Source organism: Protomyctophum bolini, assembly GCF_963924005.1.
Source record: "Protomyctophum bolini genome assembly, chromosome: 23".
NCBI classification, from domain to species: Eukaryota; Metazoa; Chordata; class Actinopteri; order Myctophiformes; family Myctophidae; genus Protomyctophum; species Protomyctophum bolini.
Genome location: NC_137884.1, coordinates 22,174,031 through 22,195,530, shown reverse-complemented (window position 1 = coordinate 22,195,530; position 21,500 = coordinate 22,174,031). Strand labels below are relative to the sequence as shown.

At 44.7% G+C, this 21,500-nt stretch overlaps 1 protein-coding gene across 1 annotated transcript in view; it reads right to left on the bottom strand.

Moving 5' to 3' along the window:
• LOC308311231 (chloride anion exchanger-like) overlaps positions 1 to 21,500 on the bottom strand; it is a 44,718-nt gene that overhangs the window by 10,472 nt on the left and 12,746 nt on the right. The window contains exons 5-18 of the mRNA XM_080757876.1: positions 17,062 to 17,291; positions 15,373 to 15,512; positions 12,992 to 13,102; positions 12,450 to 12,613; positions 8,496 to 8,660; positions 8,254 to 8,406; positions 7,010 to 7,092; positions 5,973 to 6,120; positions 3,946 to 4,059; positions 3,749 to 3,826; positions 2,985 to 3,080; positions 2,241 to 2,347; positions 378 to 447; positions 121 to 213 (exon numbers count right to left, since the gene is read on the bottom strand). Coding sequence (XP_080614002.1) covers positions 121 to 213; positions 378 to 447; positions 2,241 to 2,347; positions 2,985 to 3,080; positions 3,749 to 3,826; positions 3,946 to 4,059; positions 5,973 to 6,120; positions 7,010 to 7,092; positions 8,254 to 8,406; positions 8,496 to 8,660; positions 12,450 to 12,613; positions 12,992 to 13,102; positions 15,373 to 15,512; positions 17,062 to 17,192 — 1,653 coding nt within the window. The 5' untranslated portion in view covers positions 17,193 to 17,291. The remainder of the gene's footprint in view (positions 1 to 120; positions 214 to 377; positions 448 to 2,240; positions 2,348 to 2,984; positions 3,081 to 3,748; positions 3,827 to 3,945; positions 4,060 to 5,972; positions 6,121 to 7,009; positions 7,093 to 8,253; positions 8,407 to 8,495; positions 8,661 to 12,449; positions 12,614 to 12,991; positions 13,103 to 15,372; positions 15,513 to 17,061; positions 17,292 to 21,500) is intronic.

Genomic DNA, 21,500 nt, shown 5'->3' with positions numbered 1-21,500 from the left:
GTTTTAAGTCCACTAAAACGGCTCCTCCTTTTAACTTTGGACGGTTATATAATCATGAAACACTGATAACGAAACGAGAGATCAAAGCGATCTGGGCTCTCTGGAGATGGACATACGTACGGCTTCCACCAGCTTGCTCCTGAAGAAGTCGATGTTGGCAAAGAAGAGCGGAGCAGGAATCCGAAATATCTTCACTCCCTCCGGCTCGTAAATCTGTGAAGACGACAATGTTTACGGTCTAGGACAGCAGACCAGTGGTTGTATCAACCCTTTTCATGTCAAGGTCCATTTATTTATTCATGCATTTTGATGACATTTATCCTCTCAGACCCATTTGAGCCACGGAACCACCGTTTGCAGGAGCAAAGCCCACTTACGCAGAGGAAGTCCTTCCTGTCTCTGTAGATGTCTGTCCCTTTGATGTTGGCCAGGACACTGCAGCGCGGGCTGAAAGGTCAACGTAACATGTTAATGTCCAGGACGCTGCAGCGCGGGCTGAAAGGTCAACGTAACATGTTAATGTCCAGGACACTGCAGCGCGGGCTGAAAGATCAACGTAACATGTTAACCCATTCTGACCGGGAACCCGTTTTGGTGTTCAGCATCATGTTATGCTTTAGCTATTGAAAAATAGCAGATCTACAAGCTCATAGCGCGCCACCGAGTGGCGCGCTACGAGCTTGTAGGTCTGCTATTTTTGAAAAATCGAAGAACGACTGACATTTTTAGAATCTGATCTCAGGTCAGAATGGGTTAATCAGACCAGTGTGTTGTCCAGTGGAAACCTCGTATGAATCTGATCTCAGGTCAGAATGGGTTAATGTCCAGGACACTGCAGCGCGGGCTGAAGGATCAACGTAACATGTTAATGTCCAGGACGCTGCAGCGCGGGCTGAAAGGTCAACGTAACATGTTAATGTCCAGGACACTGCAGCGCGGGCTGAAAGGTCAACGTAACATGTTAATGTCCAGGACGCTGCAGCGCGGGCTGAAAGGTCAACGTAACATGTTAATGTCCAGGACGCTGCAGCGCGGGCTGAAAGGTCAACGTAACATGTTAATGTCCAGGACGCTGCAGCGCGGGCTGAAAGGTCAACGTAACATGTTAATGTCCAGGACGCTGCAGCGCGGGCTGAAAGGTCAACGTAACATGTTAATGTCCAGGACGCTGCAGCGCGGGCTGAAAGGTCAACGTAACATGTTAATGTCCAGGACGCTGCAGCGCGGGCTGAAAGGTCAACGTAACATGTTAATGTCCAGGACGCTGCAGCGCGGGCTGAAAGGTCAACGTAACATGTTAATGTCCAGGACGCTGCAGCGCGGGCTGAAAGGTCAACGTAACATGTTAATGTCCAGGACGCTGCAGCGCGGGCTGAAAGGTCAACGTAACATGTTAATGTCCAGGACACTGCAGCGCTGCAAGGTCAACACATGTAACTCCTTCATATGTTTGTTTGTTTGTTTGTCGTGTTTATTTCGAATATGCCAATAAAACAGAAACAATTCTTTGCATTTCGCATCGCAAAGAAAAAACAATTTAAATACATAGATTAGATTAGAATATAGCAAGAAGAAATAAAAGGAAAAGAAAAAAGACAAGGAAAGAAATCTAAGCAATCTGCACCACTTCATTCATTCGGAATACACACACAAATAAAAGGCAACGTGCATAAAACTACAGTAATAATCCTACTATAATGTGCCACGTCTCTCTCTGTGTGTGTGTGTGTGTGTGTGTGTGGGTGCTATGACAAGTTGCATCGTTCTCAAGTAGGCCTGTGGCCGACGGGCACGTACAGGTCTAGTTAAAACTAATACTACAGAGCAGAGGGTAAAAAACAAATAAGGTGTCTATAAATCAGTGCGTCATAAGAGCATCACGTGTCTCGTCCTAATAAAGACAAGAAAAATAAAGGTAACAGTGCAAAGCCGAACAATGAAGTGTCCAATTGGTCAGTGCAAGAAAGCGCAAGGGCCGATTCATACTCCTATTTTAGAGCCGAATAAAAGTCGGTTCGGCGCTGTAGAGCCTACAATGTGACGTCATTTGAGGTTCGGGGGGGGGAGGTTGGGGGGTACCGTCCTAAAGTCGGCTCTTCGGTGCTACTGAAAATGTCTGACGAGCCGAAATCATTTCGAAACTACAGCTGTAAAATAGGAGTATGAATCGTCCCTAAGACGGGATGGAATGTGAAAAATCGAACGGATCCGACTTCATCACATGTAAATGGTATACTTACAACTGAGCCCTGATGACCACGGAGAGAAGCTCCACTCCCAGACCCGCAGCCAGACCCAGGTCCAAACCCAGGAGGATGGACGCCAGACACGTCCCCAACCACACCACCTGTAGGGGAACAACCATAACGGGTATACGCAATAAGCTTGGTATCAGATTTTTTCGGGTATCGTTTATCGAGCTCCATCCTTATCGGTGTGTGAATGGCCTGCATGCGTGAATGTACAGTAATGCACAATCTATGTAAAGCGCTTTGGAATGGATACAAACTATTTACTAAATATACTTTGTTTTACGTGTCTAAATGTAATAGATATACTGTACCATACCTAGATGGTTGGTTACTTACACAGTCTAAATGTAATGTACATAAATATAGATATACTGTACCATACCTAGATGGTTGGTTACTTACACAGTCTAAATGTAATGTACATAAATATAGATATACTGTACCATACCTAGATGGTTGGTTACTTACACAGTCTAAATGTAATGTACATAAATATAGATATACTGTACCATACCTAGATGGTTGGTTACTTACACAGTCTAAATGTAATGTACATAAATATAGATATACTGTACCATACCTAGATGGTTGGTTACTTACACAGTCTAAATGTAATGTACATAAATATAGATATACTGTACCATACCTAGATGGTTGGTTACTTACACAGTCTAAATGTAATGTACATAAATATAGATATACTGTACCATACCTAGATGGTTGGTTACTTACACAGTCTGGCCGGTCTCGTCTCCATAGGTAAACCACGTCTCTGAACTGCATCAGCATTCCCTTCAGGTTGACGATGACCACAGCGCCCAGCACCGACTGGAAACACAGAGGTCAAAGGTTACGATTCTTTCAGAGCGAACGCTTTTAACTCAAATCTTTGCTTCTGGGGGAGGTCCCTGGAACAACATACATTCAGATGAGGGTCGGCGGCCAAAGGTTAGCTTTATTGTCCCTTGGGGGAAATTGGTTTGCAGCCAGATCATAGTAAAAATACACACAACAACATTCAATACAAGACTAAAGGTCATTACACACTGGCGAATTGGCGACGCGATTTATTCGTGCGAATAATTCGCATTTTTTTAAAACCAATTGAAGTCAATGCAAGCTTCCACATCAGTGGCGAATGCGCGAATATGCGAAAATGCGACCGTTTTCGCTCTTTATTTGTTCGCTCTGGTGTCGAATTTAGGAGAGATTCGCAGGCGAACTGCAACATACAATATTTCGCATTTTCAGATCGCTTATATCTAAGAACAGGGCACTAGAGACAGAGAATTCATGATATTCAAGTAGTAGTAGCAAAGTCAGCAAAAGTGCATTAGTGGGCAGTATATGTGCAAAGAGGCAAGAATTTAAAAAAAAGGTGCTATCTGCTGTTCAGCAGTTGAATAGCAGCTGGGACAAAGGATAGTTTGAACCGATTAGTCTTTGTAGTGGAACACCCTCAGCCGGGGGTCCAGACTCCAGTAGGACTGGTTTACCTTTGGGAGGGGGTCCAGTAGGAACCCCAGGGATAAGGTGACGACCATCACTATTATCGCCGACAGCAAACCAGCAACCTGGAGAGGACAAGATAGATGAACTCTAACGGTGCCGGAGATTAGCTACACGCACGCACGCGCGCGCACGCACACGCACACACACACACACACACACACACACACACACACACACACACCTGAGTCTTCCCCCCCGTGCTCTCCTGAACGGCGCTCCTGGACAGAGCCGTGCTCGCCGAGAACGAGTTGAAGGACGCTCCGAAGATGTTGCTGGTCCCGAAGGCGATCAGCTCCTACAGCACAGGACCAGGTAACTGAGTACATTAACCCATTCTGACCTGAGATCAGATTCATACGAGGTTTCCACTGGACACATACACTGGTCTGATTAACCCATTCTGACCTGAGATCAGATTCATACGAGGTTTCCACTGGACACATACACTGGTCTGATTAACCCATTCTGACCTGAGATCAGATTCTAAAAATGTCAGTCGTTCTTCGTTTTTTCAAAAATAGCAGATCTACAAGCTCGTAGCACGCCACTCGGTGGCGCGCTATGAGCTTGTAGATCTGCTATTTTTCAATAGCTAAAGCATAACATGATGCTAAAAACGGGTTCCCATTCAGAATGGGTTAAGCCCTTTTGGTGTGTTAAAGCATTATGTTATACAATTTACAATTTAGGCATTTAGCAGACGCTCTTTAATCCAGAGCGACTTACATTAAGCAAGAACAAAAAAGCATGGGAATACATCACATAACAAGCATTTATCATGAAACATGCGTGAGCTAAGAAAGTAACAGTGGAATATCTATATAATGAAACTATACATATAAACTATACATATATACTATACTATGCTATACATATGTACTATGACGTGCTATGACCACATACAATGCAATTATAGTGCTGTCTACATATCATGCTATAAGTCTGTATCAAATGATATCTAAGTCTACGGAAATGCTATCTAAGGGGGTGGGGTAAGTGCTATGGGCCATGATGGAGTCTGAAAATACTTTAGCTATTGCAAAATAGCAGAACTACAAGCTCGTAGGAGCTTGTAGGTCTGCTTAATGTTAAAATGTGGCTCAGATCTTTGAATATATATATTCTTTCAGAGCGAACGTTTTTATCTCAAATCTTTGTTTCTGGGGGGGGGGGGGGGGGGGGGGGTCCCTGGAACAACATACATTCAGATGAGGGTCGGTGGGCCAATTACTATATAATTTTGGGGATCCTTGACATGAAAATGTCTGAGAACGACCGACATAGAAATATGAGGCACTCCAACATAAAATAAGCGAGACTGGCTCAGATGCAATTTCTCATGTTTATTTGAGAACGCTGACGCGTTTCAGCAAAAAAACAACCTTCTTCAGAGCAGACTAAATACTTTCTTAGAGTCTACAATAGAGAGTATGCGCGTGACATCATCATCAAACCCGGAAGTTATGCAGGAATGCCTACTGAGTGGCAAAAAAACCTACTTTCCGGCCTTGACATCCAAACAGAAAAGTCCAATCTGATTGCATTAAACAACATTAAACTCACTTTGCATGTTGCTTTGCCACTCAATGTGCCATCCACTTTAAGCATGCGCATACCCTATATAGTGTAAATAGTGTATGTGCTACACGCAGCTACAGTAGTGGCTGAGTGTTTATATATGCACAAAATGTATTCAGAATGAATGAATGAATTCCAAACAGAGATTCATGCCCAGCTGTTTACATGGAACCTGATTAGCGACCAAAGCATTCATTCCGGATGGATGTCGTGCATGTAAACGCAGTGTGTGATTAAGCAGTGCCCACCTGGTTTCCATGTAAACGCAGTGTGTGATTAAGCCGTGCCCACCTGGTTTTAAACGCAGTGTGTGATTAAGCCGTGCCCACCTGGTTTCCATGTAAACGCAGTGTGTGATTAAGCAGTGCCCACCTGGTTTCCATGTAAACGCAGTGTGTGATTAAGCAGTGCCCACCTGGTTTCCATGTAAACGCAGTGTGTGATTAAGCCGTGCCCACCTGGTTTCCATGTAAACGCAGTGTGTGATTAAGCAGTGCCCACCTGGTTTCCATGTAAACACAGTGTGTGATTAAGCCGTGCCCACCTGGTTTCCATGTAAACGCAGTGTGTGATTAAGCAGTGCCCACCTGGTTTCCATGTAAACGCAGTGTGTGATTAAGCAGTGCCCACCTGGTTTCCATCGATGGTGTAATCGTGCTTGACCGAGTAGACCTTGGCGACAGAGAAGGCGACGGCGAAGCCTACGATGGCCATGGGGAACGCCTCCACCGCCGTCTCCTGGAAGATGTGCAGGTTGGGGGCGCTGGGGGCCTGGTACCTGGGAACGGACCAGGTGATGTTAGATTGGGTTGGGGGCGCTGGGGGCCCGGTTTACAGACACAGTAATGTAAAAAACATGGCTACATATCTGTGCTGATTTGTGTTTGACTATGAAAAGGTAAGCCTACACGAGTCCTTTTTACAAAAGGAGAAATGGCTCATTCTCCAGAGTCATTTGTGTGTTTTTATGTGTGTTTTCAATTTTGCACTTCATTTTTCTGTGAATGCTGTGTGTGGTAGTGTGCAGCAAATGCTTAGTTGTGTGTGTGTGTACTCAATGAATGGCATGTGCGTGTCATTTGGAAATACAGCTGTGTGTATAATGTATATACCAAATGAAAGCACAAGTTCCATTTTGGGAACAGTTAGGAGATTTGATGATGAGATGAGATGAGATTAAATTTATTGTCAATGTACAGTACAAGTACAGCACAGCACAGCGAAAAGTATTTTCGCATCTCACCAATGGTGCAATTGCAAACATGTTACAGTAGTAACAGTAGAATGTGCTGAGCAGTAGTCATTTAAATAAATAAATAAATAATAATGAAAGGAAGAAGAAAAACATGATCTGTCCATATTGCACGTAGTCCTTATTGCATGTGGCCCAATGCACAGAGTGCTAAACTAAGGTCCACTAAATCCAGTGGCGATATTATCGCACGAGTCCACATTGTGTTATAGACTAGGATGTGTACAGAGTCTCGGATACGATTTGATGGCATGCATTTGACCTCAATCTGGGAAGGTGACCGCGACCTGTCGGGGCAGCCGACCTGCCGGTCACTCCCACTGAAGCTCCACCAAAATATACTCCCTGTAATCCAGTGATGTCATACACAGAGAGAGAGAGAGAGAGAGAGAGAGAGACATTCAGAACGTCTTACCCTTCAGGAATGTGACCGACCACATCGACCTTAAATCTGTTCCTGAAGTCGAAGGCGAAGGAAATCCCACAGGCGATGACCGTCTGAGAACGGAAACCACAGAAACACAACGTCAATGTCGTCGAGTCCTGCGCCGTTGCTACACTCCCACTTTCTTTACATTCCAGTGTTGTTTTTGGCAGATAATTTAGATTTTAGTTTTAGTCGTAGTCTCTTGAATAGTTTTCATTTAGTTTTACTAAGTCTACAGTTGATTTAGTCGACTAAAATCTATTTTGGCGGGCCTTGATGCCTGTCGTAATGGCTGATTTTACACTTGCTGAAAATAGCCGATCTACAAGCTCACAACGCGTCGCAGTAGATCAGCTATTTTCAGCATTAAAACAGAGTGTAAAATGACTTGTACTGGATCTCTTGTCCACTAGTCCCTTCCTGACATTTTAGTCTAGTTTTAATTATTTGACAAAATTGACAGTATATATAGTCTTAGTTTTAGTCATCATAGCTTAGTTTTCATTTAGTTTCCATGTAACTTTCGTCAGTGAAAAAAGGTAGTCGACGAACATTTTTCGTCTTGGTTTTAGTCGACAAAAACAACACTGTTACATACCGGTACTCAAGCAAAGTTACAGTCAGTACTCGAGTAAATGTACTTTACGTTATTTTACAACACTGCCGGTTTCAGGATGAGGAATTGGTTAATGATTTGCCAGTGTCGTTCCCTTTGAAGTTTTCGAATTTCCTTATATAATACAATGCCATATAATCAAAGACAATGTAGTCACTATAGTCATAAATAAGAACATAGTGTATGATACTACTGTTTGTCACTTTGACACTGACTCAATACAGTCACTCAACTAATGGTGGCGGTGTCAAAGGTTCCTCGTGGGGTTGGCGAAAAGGGCCTTTCGTTCTGTGTGGAGTTTGCATGTTCTCCCCGTGTCCTCAGGCCCTAGAGTCTAGGGTAGGTACCCTCACATGTTCTCCCCGTGTCCCCTAGGGTAGGTACCCTCACATGTTCTCCCCGTGTCCCCTAGGGTAGGTACCCTCACATGTTCTCCCCGTGTCCCCTAGGGTAGGTACCCTCACATGTTCTCCCCAGTGTCCCCTAGGGTAGGTACCCTCACATGTTCTCCCCGTGTCCCCTAGGGTAGGTACCCTCACATGTTCTCCCCGTGTCCTCTAGGGTAGGTGCCCTCACATGTTCTCCCTGTGTGACCTCTATGGGGATGGGATCTCACCATTATGACCTCTATGGGGATGGGAACCGGCAGCTTGGCTTTGTATCTGTCGTTGATCTCCTTGACGACGAACACCACCACCATGATGATCAGAGACGTCACCAGGTCACAGATGTTGGTGGAGGTGATCTGACCGAAGAGGATCTCCAGGGTCTGAGGAGGAGAACACGAAGAGTTAACACACGTTCCTATGGGTCTGGAAGTTCCGGGGACCGCCACACGGGCGTGATTCCTTTACTCACATATATGATAGCGAGCGGTCCGCTGAGGCCCGGGACCGTCAGGCCCAGGACGAACTTCAGCTGCGACACGAGGATGTGGACGGCGGCGGCGGTGGTGAAGCCAGAGATCAGAGTGTCCGAAAGGTACATGACCACGAAACCCACCTGGAAGATCCCCATGCCCAGCTGGACAACACAACGCCAGGCAGGGAGATACAAGAACATATTTAATAGATCCCCATGCCCAGCAGGACACGCCCCGCCAGGCAGGGAGATACAAGAAGATATTATTTTAACCCATTTTGACCTGAGGACGATTCTACAAATACCTTCTAAATCCTGACAGTTCTCTGAAAAAGCCTATGTTTCTATGTCAGTCGTTCTCAAAAAATGTCTTGTGAAGGACCCCCAAAAATATATGCAATTGGGACGCCGACCCCCATCTGAAAATATGTAGTTCCAGGGACCCCCCCCAGAAGCAAAGATTTGAGTTAAAAACGTTCTCTGAAAGAATATTTGCGACACATTTTCACACTATAGCTGTAATCGACCCCTGAACGTTATCAAAGTGACACTATAGCTGAAAAGAACCCTTGAACGTTATCAAAGTGACAGTCAGGACAAAACAATGAGACACAGGTGAGACTTCCATAACGGTGACTGCTGACAACGTAACTGTGAGTCAGCTCGTTATGTTGTTATTTTATTAATGCTGATGACGTGACTGTGAGTCGGTCGTCATCGTGTTATTTTAGCCAGTGGTGTAAAAATAACTACAGTAAGTACATTTACTTACGCACTGTACTTAACACATAGACTGCTACAGGTTCTAGCGGACCCTGGCTTACTGGTGCTGAAGGCTTAACATGGGCTTTTTGAACTTTTTGGGGGGCCCACAGCGAGGGGCCTCTTATAGCGAGAATCACAATCGCATAAATAAAAAGAAAGCCCAACTTGTCCACTTCAATTTAAAAAAAAATTATGATTCTACCATCTTCCATTCTGGAGATATTGACCTTTTTCTAACACCTGCTTTTGCCTGCACGCTGCTTGTGAAAAAAAACAACAGAGATATGGAGGCCTGAAGTTGACAGACATTTCAGTTCAGTTTTTTTAGTTCAAAAGACCGATATAAAATTGAGCACAAATAATATCCTATACAAACCATATACCGAATGAAAGCCCTGAATGTCTACTTTTAGGAGGAAAACAGTACACATTGTACACATATACAGTTTGTCACTAATTGGCTATTGAATGCAGCTTGCGCCCACCAGAGAACTTTAGAGAAGGCATGGACCCGAAGAACTATTATTCACAAAATAAGGCCTATAGCGACATGTACATACTATATACCGTATGAAACAGTAGACTCTCTGCTTTCATAAGAAAAATACCACCCAGAAAAATCACACCCCTGTGAAGTGAGCAGTGCAATTGCACTGCTCACTTCACAGGGGTGTGATTTTTATTATTATTACAGTATTAGTATTTTTCTTATGAAAGCAGAGAGTCGACTGTTTCATACGGTATATAGTATGTACATGTCGCTATAGGCCTTATTTTGTGAATAATAGTTATTCAGGCCCATGCCATCTCTAAAGTTCTCTGAAAAAGATAATTTTAGAGAGCATGGACCTAACAACTAAATATTCACAAAATAAGGCCTATAGCGACATGTACATACTATATACCGTATGAAACAGAATACTCTCTGCTTTCATAAGAAAAATACTAATACTGTAATAATAATAGAAATCACACCCCAGTGAAGTGAGCAGTGCAATGTTGCACTGCTCACTTCACAACATTGCACTGCTCACTTCACAGGGGTGTGATTTTTATTATTACGAGTAAGACGCGCGAACGCGGAAGGCGAACGCAGATCGTAAATTGCAATAACAATTAGAATAAATTACAGACATGATCTGCAGGGTGTCATAGTTAGTGCTTGGACCACGCCAGCTCCATATATGGTCACAAAAGACGCCATCACACTCATGTCACCATGACTCAGCCATAACCATATAAGGAGTCCCCAAAGCAGGACCACGCCATCACACTCATGTCACCATGACTCACAAATCACTCAGCTCCATATATGGGCACAAAAGGGCCAGGTCCACATATACAGTAAGCGGGACAGACAGACACACACACACACACACACACACACACACACACACACACACAGACAGACAGACAGACAGACAGACAGACAGACGTGATCTGCTAGGTCTCATAGTAAGTGCTCATTGCATTCGCAATTACAGTATTAGTTTTTTTCTTATGAAAGCAGAGAGTCTTGATGCACATTATCTGATCATAAAACGGACTTGGAAACTTTCTTCAATCGTAGCCCCATATGTGCCCTCTCCCTACGCTCATTGAACTCATTCTGTGATTCGAGCTACAAACAATCGCAGTAACGGGGGGGGGGGGGGGCAACTAGGCTTTGAGGAAATGATCTTGCATAATCAACATTATTGTCGATTGTCGTGTGCCGCTCCAAACATGTCCAGACATACCACTAACCTCATCGATCCAGTCTCGCGTATCTATAAGGTGAGACGCGAGACTGGATCGGATTGTGTCTGGACATGTTTGGGAAAAAAAACAAGAAAAACAACGAGATGGATGCGGCAGCAGAAGCAGCACGTCAACGTATTTGGAAGAAAAAAAACGAGAAAGCACCACCTGTCGTTGCAAGACAAACACCCGTATGTTGCTGATAGACAGATAATAATCGATCCGATTTTGTCCTGCCGTTCATTTTATCACATTAGGTGCAGGGCAGGCTGCTCGACGGTGAGTTTATAATAGCCTGTTGTAACGAGAAAGGGGGGTGGATTGGATGGTTGGATGCGAGCAGCGCAGCAGCAGTACGGCTTGCGATCAGCGACCAACGTATCATGGCGGGCCCTCGATAATGATGTGCAATCTGTCCATGACTAACTCCACATGTGTCTGGCAAACGTTACGTTATGAAATCAAATGCCGATCGTTGCAGGTTTATATACGGGCAGAGAGCAAATCGCGTTGTATCTTGTTCCGAGAATGAGAGTGAGTGCAAGCCTTGCAGTTGAAAGCAGTGGGGACTCGGGAGTGGGGGGGGAACTGCCAATGCGATCCAAGAGGAAGAGACCCCCCCCCCCACCATTCTCCCTCGGGAGAAACCATGTAGAAACAGGAGGGGAGGGGGAATCGAGTGTATTCACACAAACAAGAGCATTGTCCCATCCATTTTAGATCCCCTGACATCTGCGTTGGTCTATGCCGGACGGCCGTCTCCAATACGTCGTACGTCCTCGCATAGACCAACCAATAGGCGGTGCCAGACGCTTCTCAGACCAACACCTCTTTTCAGCAGGGGGGGGTTTTAACTCTTTTTAGAGCCGATCGGTGTTACATTATGAGTTGTCCGGGCGCAAATATAGTTGAACCATAGTAATCAATAAAAAAACGTTTTTTGGACCATAAAACGTATAAAAACGTTATGCGCTTCTTGCGCTTGGCTATAATAAAACGTTTAAAAACGCTTTCAGCATTCTATGAGTTAAGTACAATTCTGAGGTATTTGTACTTTACTTGAGTATTTCCAATTTTCTGTACTACTTTCTACTCCACTACATCTCAGATCCAAATATTGTACTTTTACTAAACTTTAGTTACTAGTTACTTTGTAGATTTTCATAATTTTTTACAAAACACACATTAACCACTTCAGCCCTATATATATATATATATATATATATATATATATATATATATATATATATATGTATATAGATTTGAATTACAGACTTTTTACAAGTCAAAGATTTGAGTACTGTGTGTTATCCCACCGAGTGGCGCGCTACGAGCTTGTAGGTCTGCTATTTTTGACTGACACAGAAACATGGCTTTTTCAGAAAACTGTCAGGATGTAGAAGACATTTTTAGAATCTGATCTCAGGTCAGAATGGGTTAATTCACCTGCATGATCCCAGTGAGGAAGGTGACCGAGGAGGCCACTATCACTCGCTGCTCGTCCCGCGTCAGGCCCTCGAACCCCGTGATGTTGACCGCAGGGGGTCCCTCATCTGGGACCAGCCGGGTCACCACCGACCCGATCATCAGGCACAGAACGGGGAACGGACCTGGGGGGGGGGGGGGGGGGGTAGAGTAGCAGAGGAGAGAAAGGGGGAGAGAGAGGTAGAGTAGCAGAGGAGAGAAAGGGGGAGAGAGAGAGAGAGAGAGAGAGAATAGCAGAGAGAGAGAGAGAGAGAGAGAGAGTAGCAGAGGAGAGAAAGGGGGAGAGAGAGAGAGAGAGAGATGGAGAGAGACAGACTTTTTAAGCTGTTTTAAGAGATTTTGGATGGCCCACTAAACTATTACGCATGCACGCACGCACGCTCGCTCGCTCGCTCGCTCGCTCGCTCGCTCGCTCGCTCGCTCGCTCGCTCAGGCACACACACACACACACACACACACACACACACACACACACACACACACACACACACACAGGCCCTTACCCACTGAGATGTGTCGGGACGTGCCGAGGAAGAAATAAACAACGACCGGAAAGAAGGCGGAGAAAAGACCATAACGGACCGGCAGGGAGGCTAGCAGGCAGTACGCCAGACCTGAGGAAAACAAGTAAATACAGAGTTAAATATATACGTAGAGGCTATAGCAGGCAGTACGCCAGACCTGAGGAAAACAAGTAAATACAGAGTTAAATATATAGAGGCTATAGCAGCCAGACCTGAGTAAGTAACTCAAAAGTAAGTAAGTAACTCAAGTTTTCAAATGAATGTAGTGGAGTAGAACCAACCTATAGGTAGACGGAAATTTGAAATACTAAAGTAAAAGTATAAAATGTAATGCCTCGACACTGTACTTAAGTACAGTACAGTACTTAGATCCTTTCCACCACTGCTTAACCCATTTAGGCCTGACGTCGAAATTTAAAAAACATATATTTTCTGAAATGTTTCTATATCAGTGGTTCTCAATATTTCATGTCAAGGAACCCCCAAAATCATATGCAATTGGCTGCCGAGCCCCATCTGAAAATATGTTGTTCCAGGGAACGTTCGCTCTGAAAGAATATATATTCAAAGATTTGCGCCACATTTTCACGATAAAACAAAGTAGCAGACCTACAGTATACAAGCTTGTATAGTGCGGCACTCGCAGATCTGCTATTTTTCAATAGCTAAAAGTATAACAAGTGTTATGCTTAAAACACCAAAAAGCTCATAGCGCGCCACGAGCTTGTAGGTCTGCTATTTTTGAAGAATCGTGAAAATTGAAATGAAAGTGTTTGAGAACGACTGACATAGAAAAACTGCTTTTTCAAGAAAACAGTCAGGATTTAGAAGACATTTGCAGAATCGTTCCCAGGTCAAAATGGGTTAATTAGTGAAGATCAGATGAGGTGTACTGCAGACCCAGAGAGATCAGGGTACTGTTACTGGTAATGGAGGATGGATGGCGTTATTTATAGTCACTGAACACCAGAGTACAACCAAATGTACTCCATGGCATCAGTCCAACGCAAGAGGAGCCACATAATGCCCACAGGAGGTGTTGTACAGAGCCTTAGAGATAGACAGAGTTAAGGCAAACTGCGTTCACTTCATGGGGCTTCAGTCCAATGAAGTGCTGGAGTCTGGTGCAACGCACAGGTCCTGGTCGTACTCCTGGTGAGACGTAGAGGAAGTGCCCGGCCAGGAGTCAACCCACAGTGCCTACTAGTCCCTCCACTCACCGGATGGCACGCCCAGTACCGGCAGAGTGGTTCTGAAGGGACTGATCGAGGGTAGCTATACTGGGACGTACGTCGGGACTTGGTCACCCGAGTGAGCGGTATATGATGTTGGAAGACCCGGAACCCCAGAGGACCTTGGGATACATCACTGAGGATACGTCCCAGTTGAGGACCTTGGGATATACACCAGTAAGACGCGCAAACGCGGGAAGCGAACGCAACTCGTGTGTGTGCATGTCTGTCTGTCTGTCTGTGTGTCTGTCCCGCTGTTACTGTATATGTGGACCTGGCCCCTTTTGTGCCCATATATGGAGCTGAGTGATTCACAAATCACTCAGCTCCATATATGGGCACAAAGGGGGGACACACACACGGACACACACACAGACACACAGACATGATCTGCTAGGTCTCATAGTAAGTGCTCACTGCGTTCGCAATCACTGAGGATACGTCCCAGTTGAGGACCTTGGGATATACATCACTGAGGATACGTCCCAGGTGATGAACTTGGGATACATCACTGAGGATACGTCCCAGTTGAGGACCTTGGGATATACATCACTGAGGATACGTCCCAGGTGATGACCTTGGGATACATCACTGAGGATACGTCCCAGTTGCATCCTATAGCGATGTTTTTTAGTTCAGTGTTATTTATTTTCTTCTTCCATTTCCAGTTTAGTTCAGTTTCTAACCCTATAACCCATTAAGATCTGAAGCTGATTCTACAAATGCCTTCTCATCACACTTGTACAATTTTCAATGTACAATGTACGGTCTCTCAGGTCTGCCTCCTCCCTCACCCTGAAAGTCCTCCCAGCCCGTCTCTCCACCATGGGCTCAAGAGCCTTCAGCCGCTCTGCCCCTCACCTCTGGAACTCCCTCCCCCCTGACATCAGAAACATGGACTCTATCACCATATTTCAAACTCACCTCAAAACCCACCTGTTTAGGCAGGCCTATAACTCTGTGTGACCTCTAGTGTCTTCTGCTGCAAGCTGTGCCCTAGTTTTCTTTTCTGCTTTTAACTGTGTTCTTGTACTGTTTTTAACCTGTATGGCGACCTTGAGTGCCCTGAAAGGCGCCTTATAAATAAAATGTATTATTATTATTATTACAAGCTCGTTGGCAGCGTACCTTGCAGTACGGCCACCAGGCCCGTACTGACTCCAGACACGATGTCGCTTAGCAACCACTCTTTGATCTGGTAGATCTTCACCCATTGGATGATGGGCAGGAGAGAGAGGGCGGCGCTTTTCGCCCGCTTGGAGTTACATCTGAGGGGAAACAAGTTGAACAAACATCAAGAAATAATATGGTTTACATCACTGTTTCTTTTAGCTCGCTTAGGCCTCATTCACACCTAAAAGACTAGAAGTCTTTTTAGGTGTGAACGAGGCCTTGGAGTTACATCTGAGGGGAGAGAAGTTGAACAAACATCAAGAAATAATATCCGTTGCTGTCGGGAGATAACCTCATAACTCCATTTTTTTGGTTTTAGATTTTTTTTTTGTGCATAAATCAGTGCTATTGAACACCCTGTGTGTTGTTTCGAAAATATTGAACCAATGGAAAGTAGTAAAAAGTGCTTTGGACAAAACCTCTTAACTCCATTGGACCCTCAAAATGTCTGCTAAAGCAACTAACTCCACCACCTCTCCCCCTCTCATGGAAGTAATTGACAATATATAAAGTTACAACACCAACTTTGATGAGGCTGTATTGCTTTGTTTTAAAAATATAAGGTTTTCTTAATTTCCTGAAAACATATATTTTTCATTTCCTGAAAAATGAACATTTTGGAGTTATGATGTTTCCTCCCGACAGCAGAGATATGGTTTAGTATCACTGTTTCTTTTCGCCGGCTTGGAGTTACATCTGAGGGGAAAGAAGTTGAACAAACATCAATAAATAATATGGTTTACGTCACTGTTTCTTTTAGCTCGCTTAGGCCTCATTCACACCTAAAAGACAGGTAGGTGTCTTTTTAGATGTGAACGAGGCCTTGGAGTTACATCTGAGGGGAAACAGGTTGAACAAACATTAATAAATATATGGTTTACATCAGTAGTCATTTGTTGGTCATGGACCATTCTTGGGGGGTCCCATACATACAAATTGGTTTATGAATTAAATCCATGAAGAAATCAAAGAGAAATCTAAGAAACTCCATAAATTAGAAAATATAAATGTTTAAGAAGTGGGTGAAAGTAGCAGATCTACAAACTGCCGCTTCACTAGTTTGGGTCCCGGGAGGAAACCCCCTAACTCCATTGGATACTCAACATATCTGCCAAACCAGCTAACTCCACCTGTTGTGTTGGTAAAAAAAGAAAATCACACATAGGTCAGAAATATAATATTGAACCAATGAAAAGTATTAAAAAGCGCTTTGACAAAAACCTCCTAACTCCACTTGAGTTGGACGTTTTTTTCATTTCCCGAAAAAATAACATTTTGGAGTTATAGGCAGTTTCTTCCAGACAGAAGAAATATTGTAAAAGAAATATTTTACAATTCACGTACCAAACCATTCCTCCCTCGGACCCTCCCTCCAAACGGGAGAAATTACAACTTAACCCATTTTGGGGGCGGGAACCCCTTTTGGTGTTAGCATCATGTTATGCTTTAGCTATTGAAAAATAGCAGATCTACAAGCTCGTAGCGCGCCACTAGGTCTGATATTTTTGAAAAATCGAACGACTGACATAGAAACACATAGCTTTTTCAGAAAGCTGTCAGGATGTAGAAGACATTTTTTGAATCTGACCTCAGGTCAGAATGGGTTAAATAATGAAGTTCCAAACTCCAAATGTGGGGACTTACGTGAAGCACAGCCGGAGGTGGTCCAGCGGGGTCTTGCGCTGGCGGTAGATCTTCTCGTGCTTTTCGGCGAAGGCCTCTTCGGAGAAGACGGGCCGCGCCACCACGTACTGCCGGGCCGAGGGTCTTAGCATCGTGACGATGGCGTCCACCTCCTTCCTGGAGCGCTGACCAACCGATGTGGTGCCCTATGTCTCTCTCTCTCTCTCTCTCTCTTTGTGTGTGTGGCTGTGCTGCCATGAGATATAAGGACCAATATTACGTTAGAATTAAGACGCATGCGGCGTCTTTGAACAGACCATTAATAGAACACACTACAAAAGGCCCAGGTCTGCTTCCTGGTCTGGCCGTCCGCTAACCACATCAGCCCAGATGACCACAGCTCTGGACCCCCCCACACGCACGTATGCACGCACGCACACACGGCCACTATAGTTCCACACTCACTCCAGAGGGCCACTATAGTTCCACACTCACTCCAGAGGGCCGCTATAGTTCCACACTCACTCCAGAGGGCCGCTATAGTTCCACACTCACTCCAGAGGGCCACTATAGTTCCACACTCACTCCAGAGGGCCACTATAGTTCCACACTCACTCCAGAGGGCCGCTATAGTTCCACACTCACTCCAGAGGGCCACAATATTTCCACACTTACTCCAGAGGGCCACTGTAGTTCCACACTCACTGCAGAGGGCCACTATAGTTCCACACTCACTCCAGAGAGCCACTATAGTTCCACACTCACTCCAGAGGGCCACTATAGTTCCACACTCACTGCAGAGGGCCACTATAGTTCCACACTCACTCCAGAGAGCCACTATATTTCCACACTCACTGCAGAGGGCCACTATAGTTCCACACTCATACTGTCGGGCAGAAACTTTCTGTTTTTAAAGTCTGTATTTAAACTTTTTTCTTAAAAATGAATGCCCAACTTTGTAATTACCATATTTTAACCCATTTAGACCTGAGGCCGATTATTTAAAAAAATGCTTCTATACTGTAAATCCTGACAGTTTTCTGAAACCCCTATGTATTTGGCCGCCGACCCCCATCTGAAAATATGTTGTTCCAGGGACCCTCCCCCCAGAAGCAAAGATTTGAGTTAAAAACGTTCTGTCTGAAAGCATATATATTCCAACTTTGTGACACAAAAATAGCAGATCTACAAGCTTGTAGCGCAGCACTCGGTGCCGCACTATGAGCTTGTAGATCTGCTATTTTCAACAGCTGAAGTATAACATAATGGGGGGCGGCGCCGGTTGCCCATGTAGGCACACAGGACAGCACCCGTCACCCGGGCTGGACTGGGACAAAAATCCGCCCCGGTCATTTCTGCGCGAAATTGGCCCAGACCGACCCACCACAACCAGCACGCAGATAGCAGAAACTCTACCGCCGCTCTGTCGAGGCACACACACATAAACAACCCCTAATACCACCACTTTTACAGAACAACATAAATGATACAAACCAACAGACAACTACAGTACGCAACCCTTTGTTGCTCTCTGAAGAATTATGCTGGCAAAAGGATTCAAGATATTTGTCACTCACTTTGCCTGCCTGTCAATCTTTTTTAATCATATCATAACTTGAGCGGCCCCCTACGGTCGCGGCCCAGCGGTAACACCCGCTACCCGCCGCCCGCCACCACGTCGATTTATTTGAGAGAACTTTTGGAGCCACAGAAGTAGCTACGAGTCGACTACACCTCAAAAAACTCTTTCACTTACTAAACTATACAATTTGACCTCACATTGTGACGGTGTCACACACACACACACACACACACACACACAGACACAGACACAGACACAGACACAGACACAGACACAGACACAGACACAGACACAGACACACACACACACACACACACACACACACACACACACACACACAAACAAATACCTCAAAGTAAAGTGACTCTCTCTCTCTCTCTCTATCTCAGATCCAACGTATCATATCCAGTGTCTGGGTGGAGGGGGAGAAACACAACAAACAACAAAACACCGAAAAAGGTTCCCCTCTTTTTCAAAGAGTCTTCATCCAGCGTGCGCGCCGCAGAGCCTCCGGAGATGAAGTGGGAGCGTGGAGAATGTGTCCATCCATAAATCCCATCTCGTTCCTCCACGAGGCCTTATCACGACTGTAATTATTAACAGCCAATATGATGGAGTTCTTCAGAGAGAGAGAGAGAGAGAGAGAGGGCTATGCGTACATGTGTGTACGCCTGGCCTTATCCTTGACCATTGTTCTTAACTGATAACCATCCTGGCACCGATGGGAAAACTTTTCTTTTCTTTTTTTTTTCGGCGAGGGCTTTCCGCCCCCTCGCAGGCAGCGGCATGCGGAATGATATTGTGAATTTACAGGATGGGGAGGATACTTACTGTACATTACAGTAGGTAGGAGTTTTATTCTGGGGGGGGGGGGGGGGGGGCCCTGGAACAACATATTTTCAGATGGGGGTCGGTGGCCAATTACAGATAATGTTTGGGGTCCTTGACATGAAATATTGAGCACCACTGATACAGAAACATGAGGTTTTTCAGAAATTGTCATGATTTAGAAGACTTTTTTTTAAATTGGCGACATCAGGTCTAAATAAATTCTTATACTAAATTGTTCATAATATACTGGTAGCCAAAATAAGCAACTACACTTTAGAAACAAGCCCAAATAAGCAACTACACTTTAGAAACAAGCCCAAATAAGCAACTACACTTTAGAAACAAGCCCAAATAAGCAACTACACTTTAGAAACAAGCCCAAATAAGCAACTACACTTTAGAAACAAGCCCAAATAAGCAACTACACTTTAGAAACGAGCCCAAATAAGCAATTACACTTTAGAAACCAGCCCAAATAAGCAACTACACTTTAGAAACAAGCCCAAATAAGCAACTACACTTTAGAAACAAGACAAATAAACAACTACACTTTAGAAACAAGACCAAATAAAGACAACTACTAATATTTACAAGAAACTTTACAGAAAAAACAAGCCCAAATAAGTCGCTTATTATAAGCAGACATGACAACACAGGATAAAACCTGATATTGGGAGTGCAAAAAAAAAGAGAGAACAACAAATAGTACAATATTTGCAGCGTAGTCTGTATTTGAGATGTAGTGGAGTAGAAGTATAAATAATAGAACAATTGAATTACTCAAGTAAAGTGAGGTAAAAGTAAAAATGGTACGTAACGTAAGTAATTAACCCATTTAGACTTTCATCTTCTACATCCTGACAGTTTTCTGAAAAAGCTATGTTTCTATGTCAGTCGTTCTTCGATTTTTTTAAAAAATAGCAGACCTACAAGTTCTTGTAGATCTGCTATTTTTCAATAGCTATAAAGCATATTATCATAATGCTAACACCAAAAGGGGTTCCCGCCCCAAAATGGGTTAAATAAAATGAATGTACTTCTTCCATTCCGGCAGTGAGTGGGGATGACATGGTGAACTTGTGTCCAGGATGAGGAGGATGTGAGCAGAGAGACACTGGTCATTGTTTAATTAAAGTGGAAATCAAGTGGTCTTGGAGGGAAACGGAGTGCCGTGCGTCTGACGGACACTCAGTACCAAAATAGTTAAGGCTTCAGAAACGCTGTCGATTTCCTCGAGAAAAAACCAAGGGCGAAAAAAAACTACCTTTTTTCCCCCACTGACGAAAACCTAATAAAAAATGAAATAAAAAACCAAGCTTTGATAACGTCTAAAACTATGATTAAATATATTGAAATAAAAACTAGACTAAAACTACTGGAGGAGAGATTCAGTAGAACTAAAAGACATTTCATGTTTGGTTGTGCTCGGGTATATATTGCACTCAGATCTACAAGCCGCACAACGCGTCACACTGCCTCCCCCTGGCCAGCCGGGGCACCTGATGGAGGGGAAAGGAACTGGTCTCTATACTGCCTCCCCCTGGCCAGCCTGGGCGCCTGATGGAGGGGAAAGGAACTGGTCTCTATACTGCCTCCCCTTGGCCCGCCCCCTGGCGCCTGATGGAGGGGAAAGGAACTGGTCTCTATACTGCCTCCTCCTGGCCAGCCTGGGCGCCTGATGGAGGGGAAAGGAACTGGTCTCTATACTGCCTCCCCCTGGCCCGCCCCCTGGCGCCTGATGGAGGGGAAAGAAACTGGTCTCTATACTGCCTCCCCCTGGCCAGCCTGGGCGCCTGATGGAGGGGAAAGGAACTGCATGGATGGAATAACGTGTTACTTCCACGCGCTACCGTATACGTCCTACCGGGGAGAAACTCCCCCCTGTCAGGTGATCCTGACAGGGGGGCCTTCTAGGGGGACCTTCAAAGGGATGTCAGTTCGGGGCTCTCCCCATGCTGGCAGAGGGAGAGTAGCACCCAGGATTACAGCTTAATTAGGCAACTGATACCGTGTGAAAACAATGGGTTACATTCCCAATCGTGGGCTA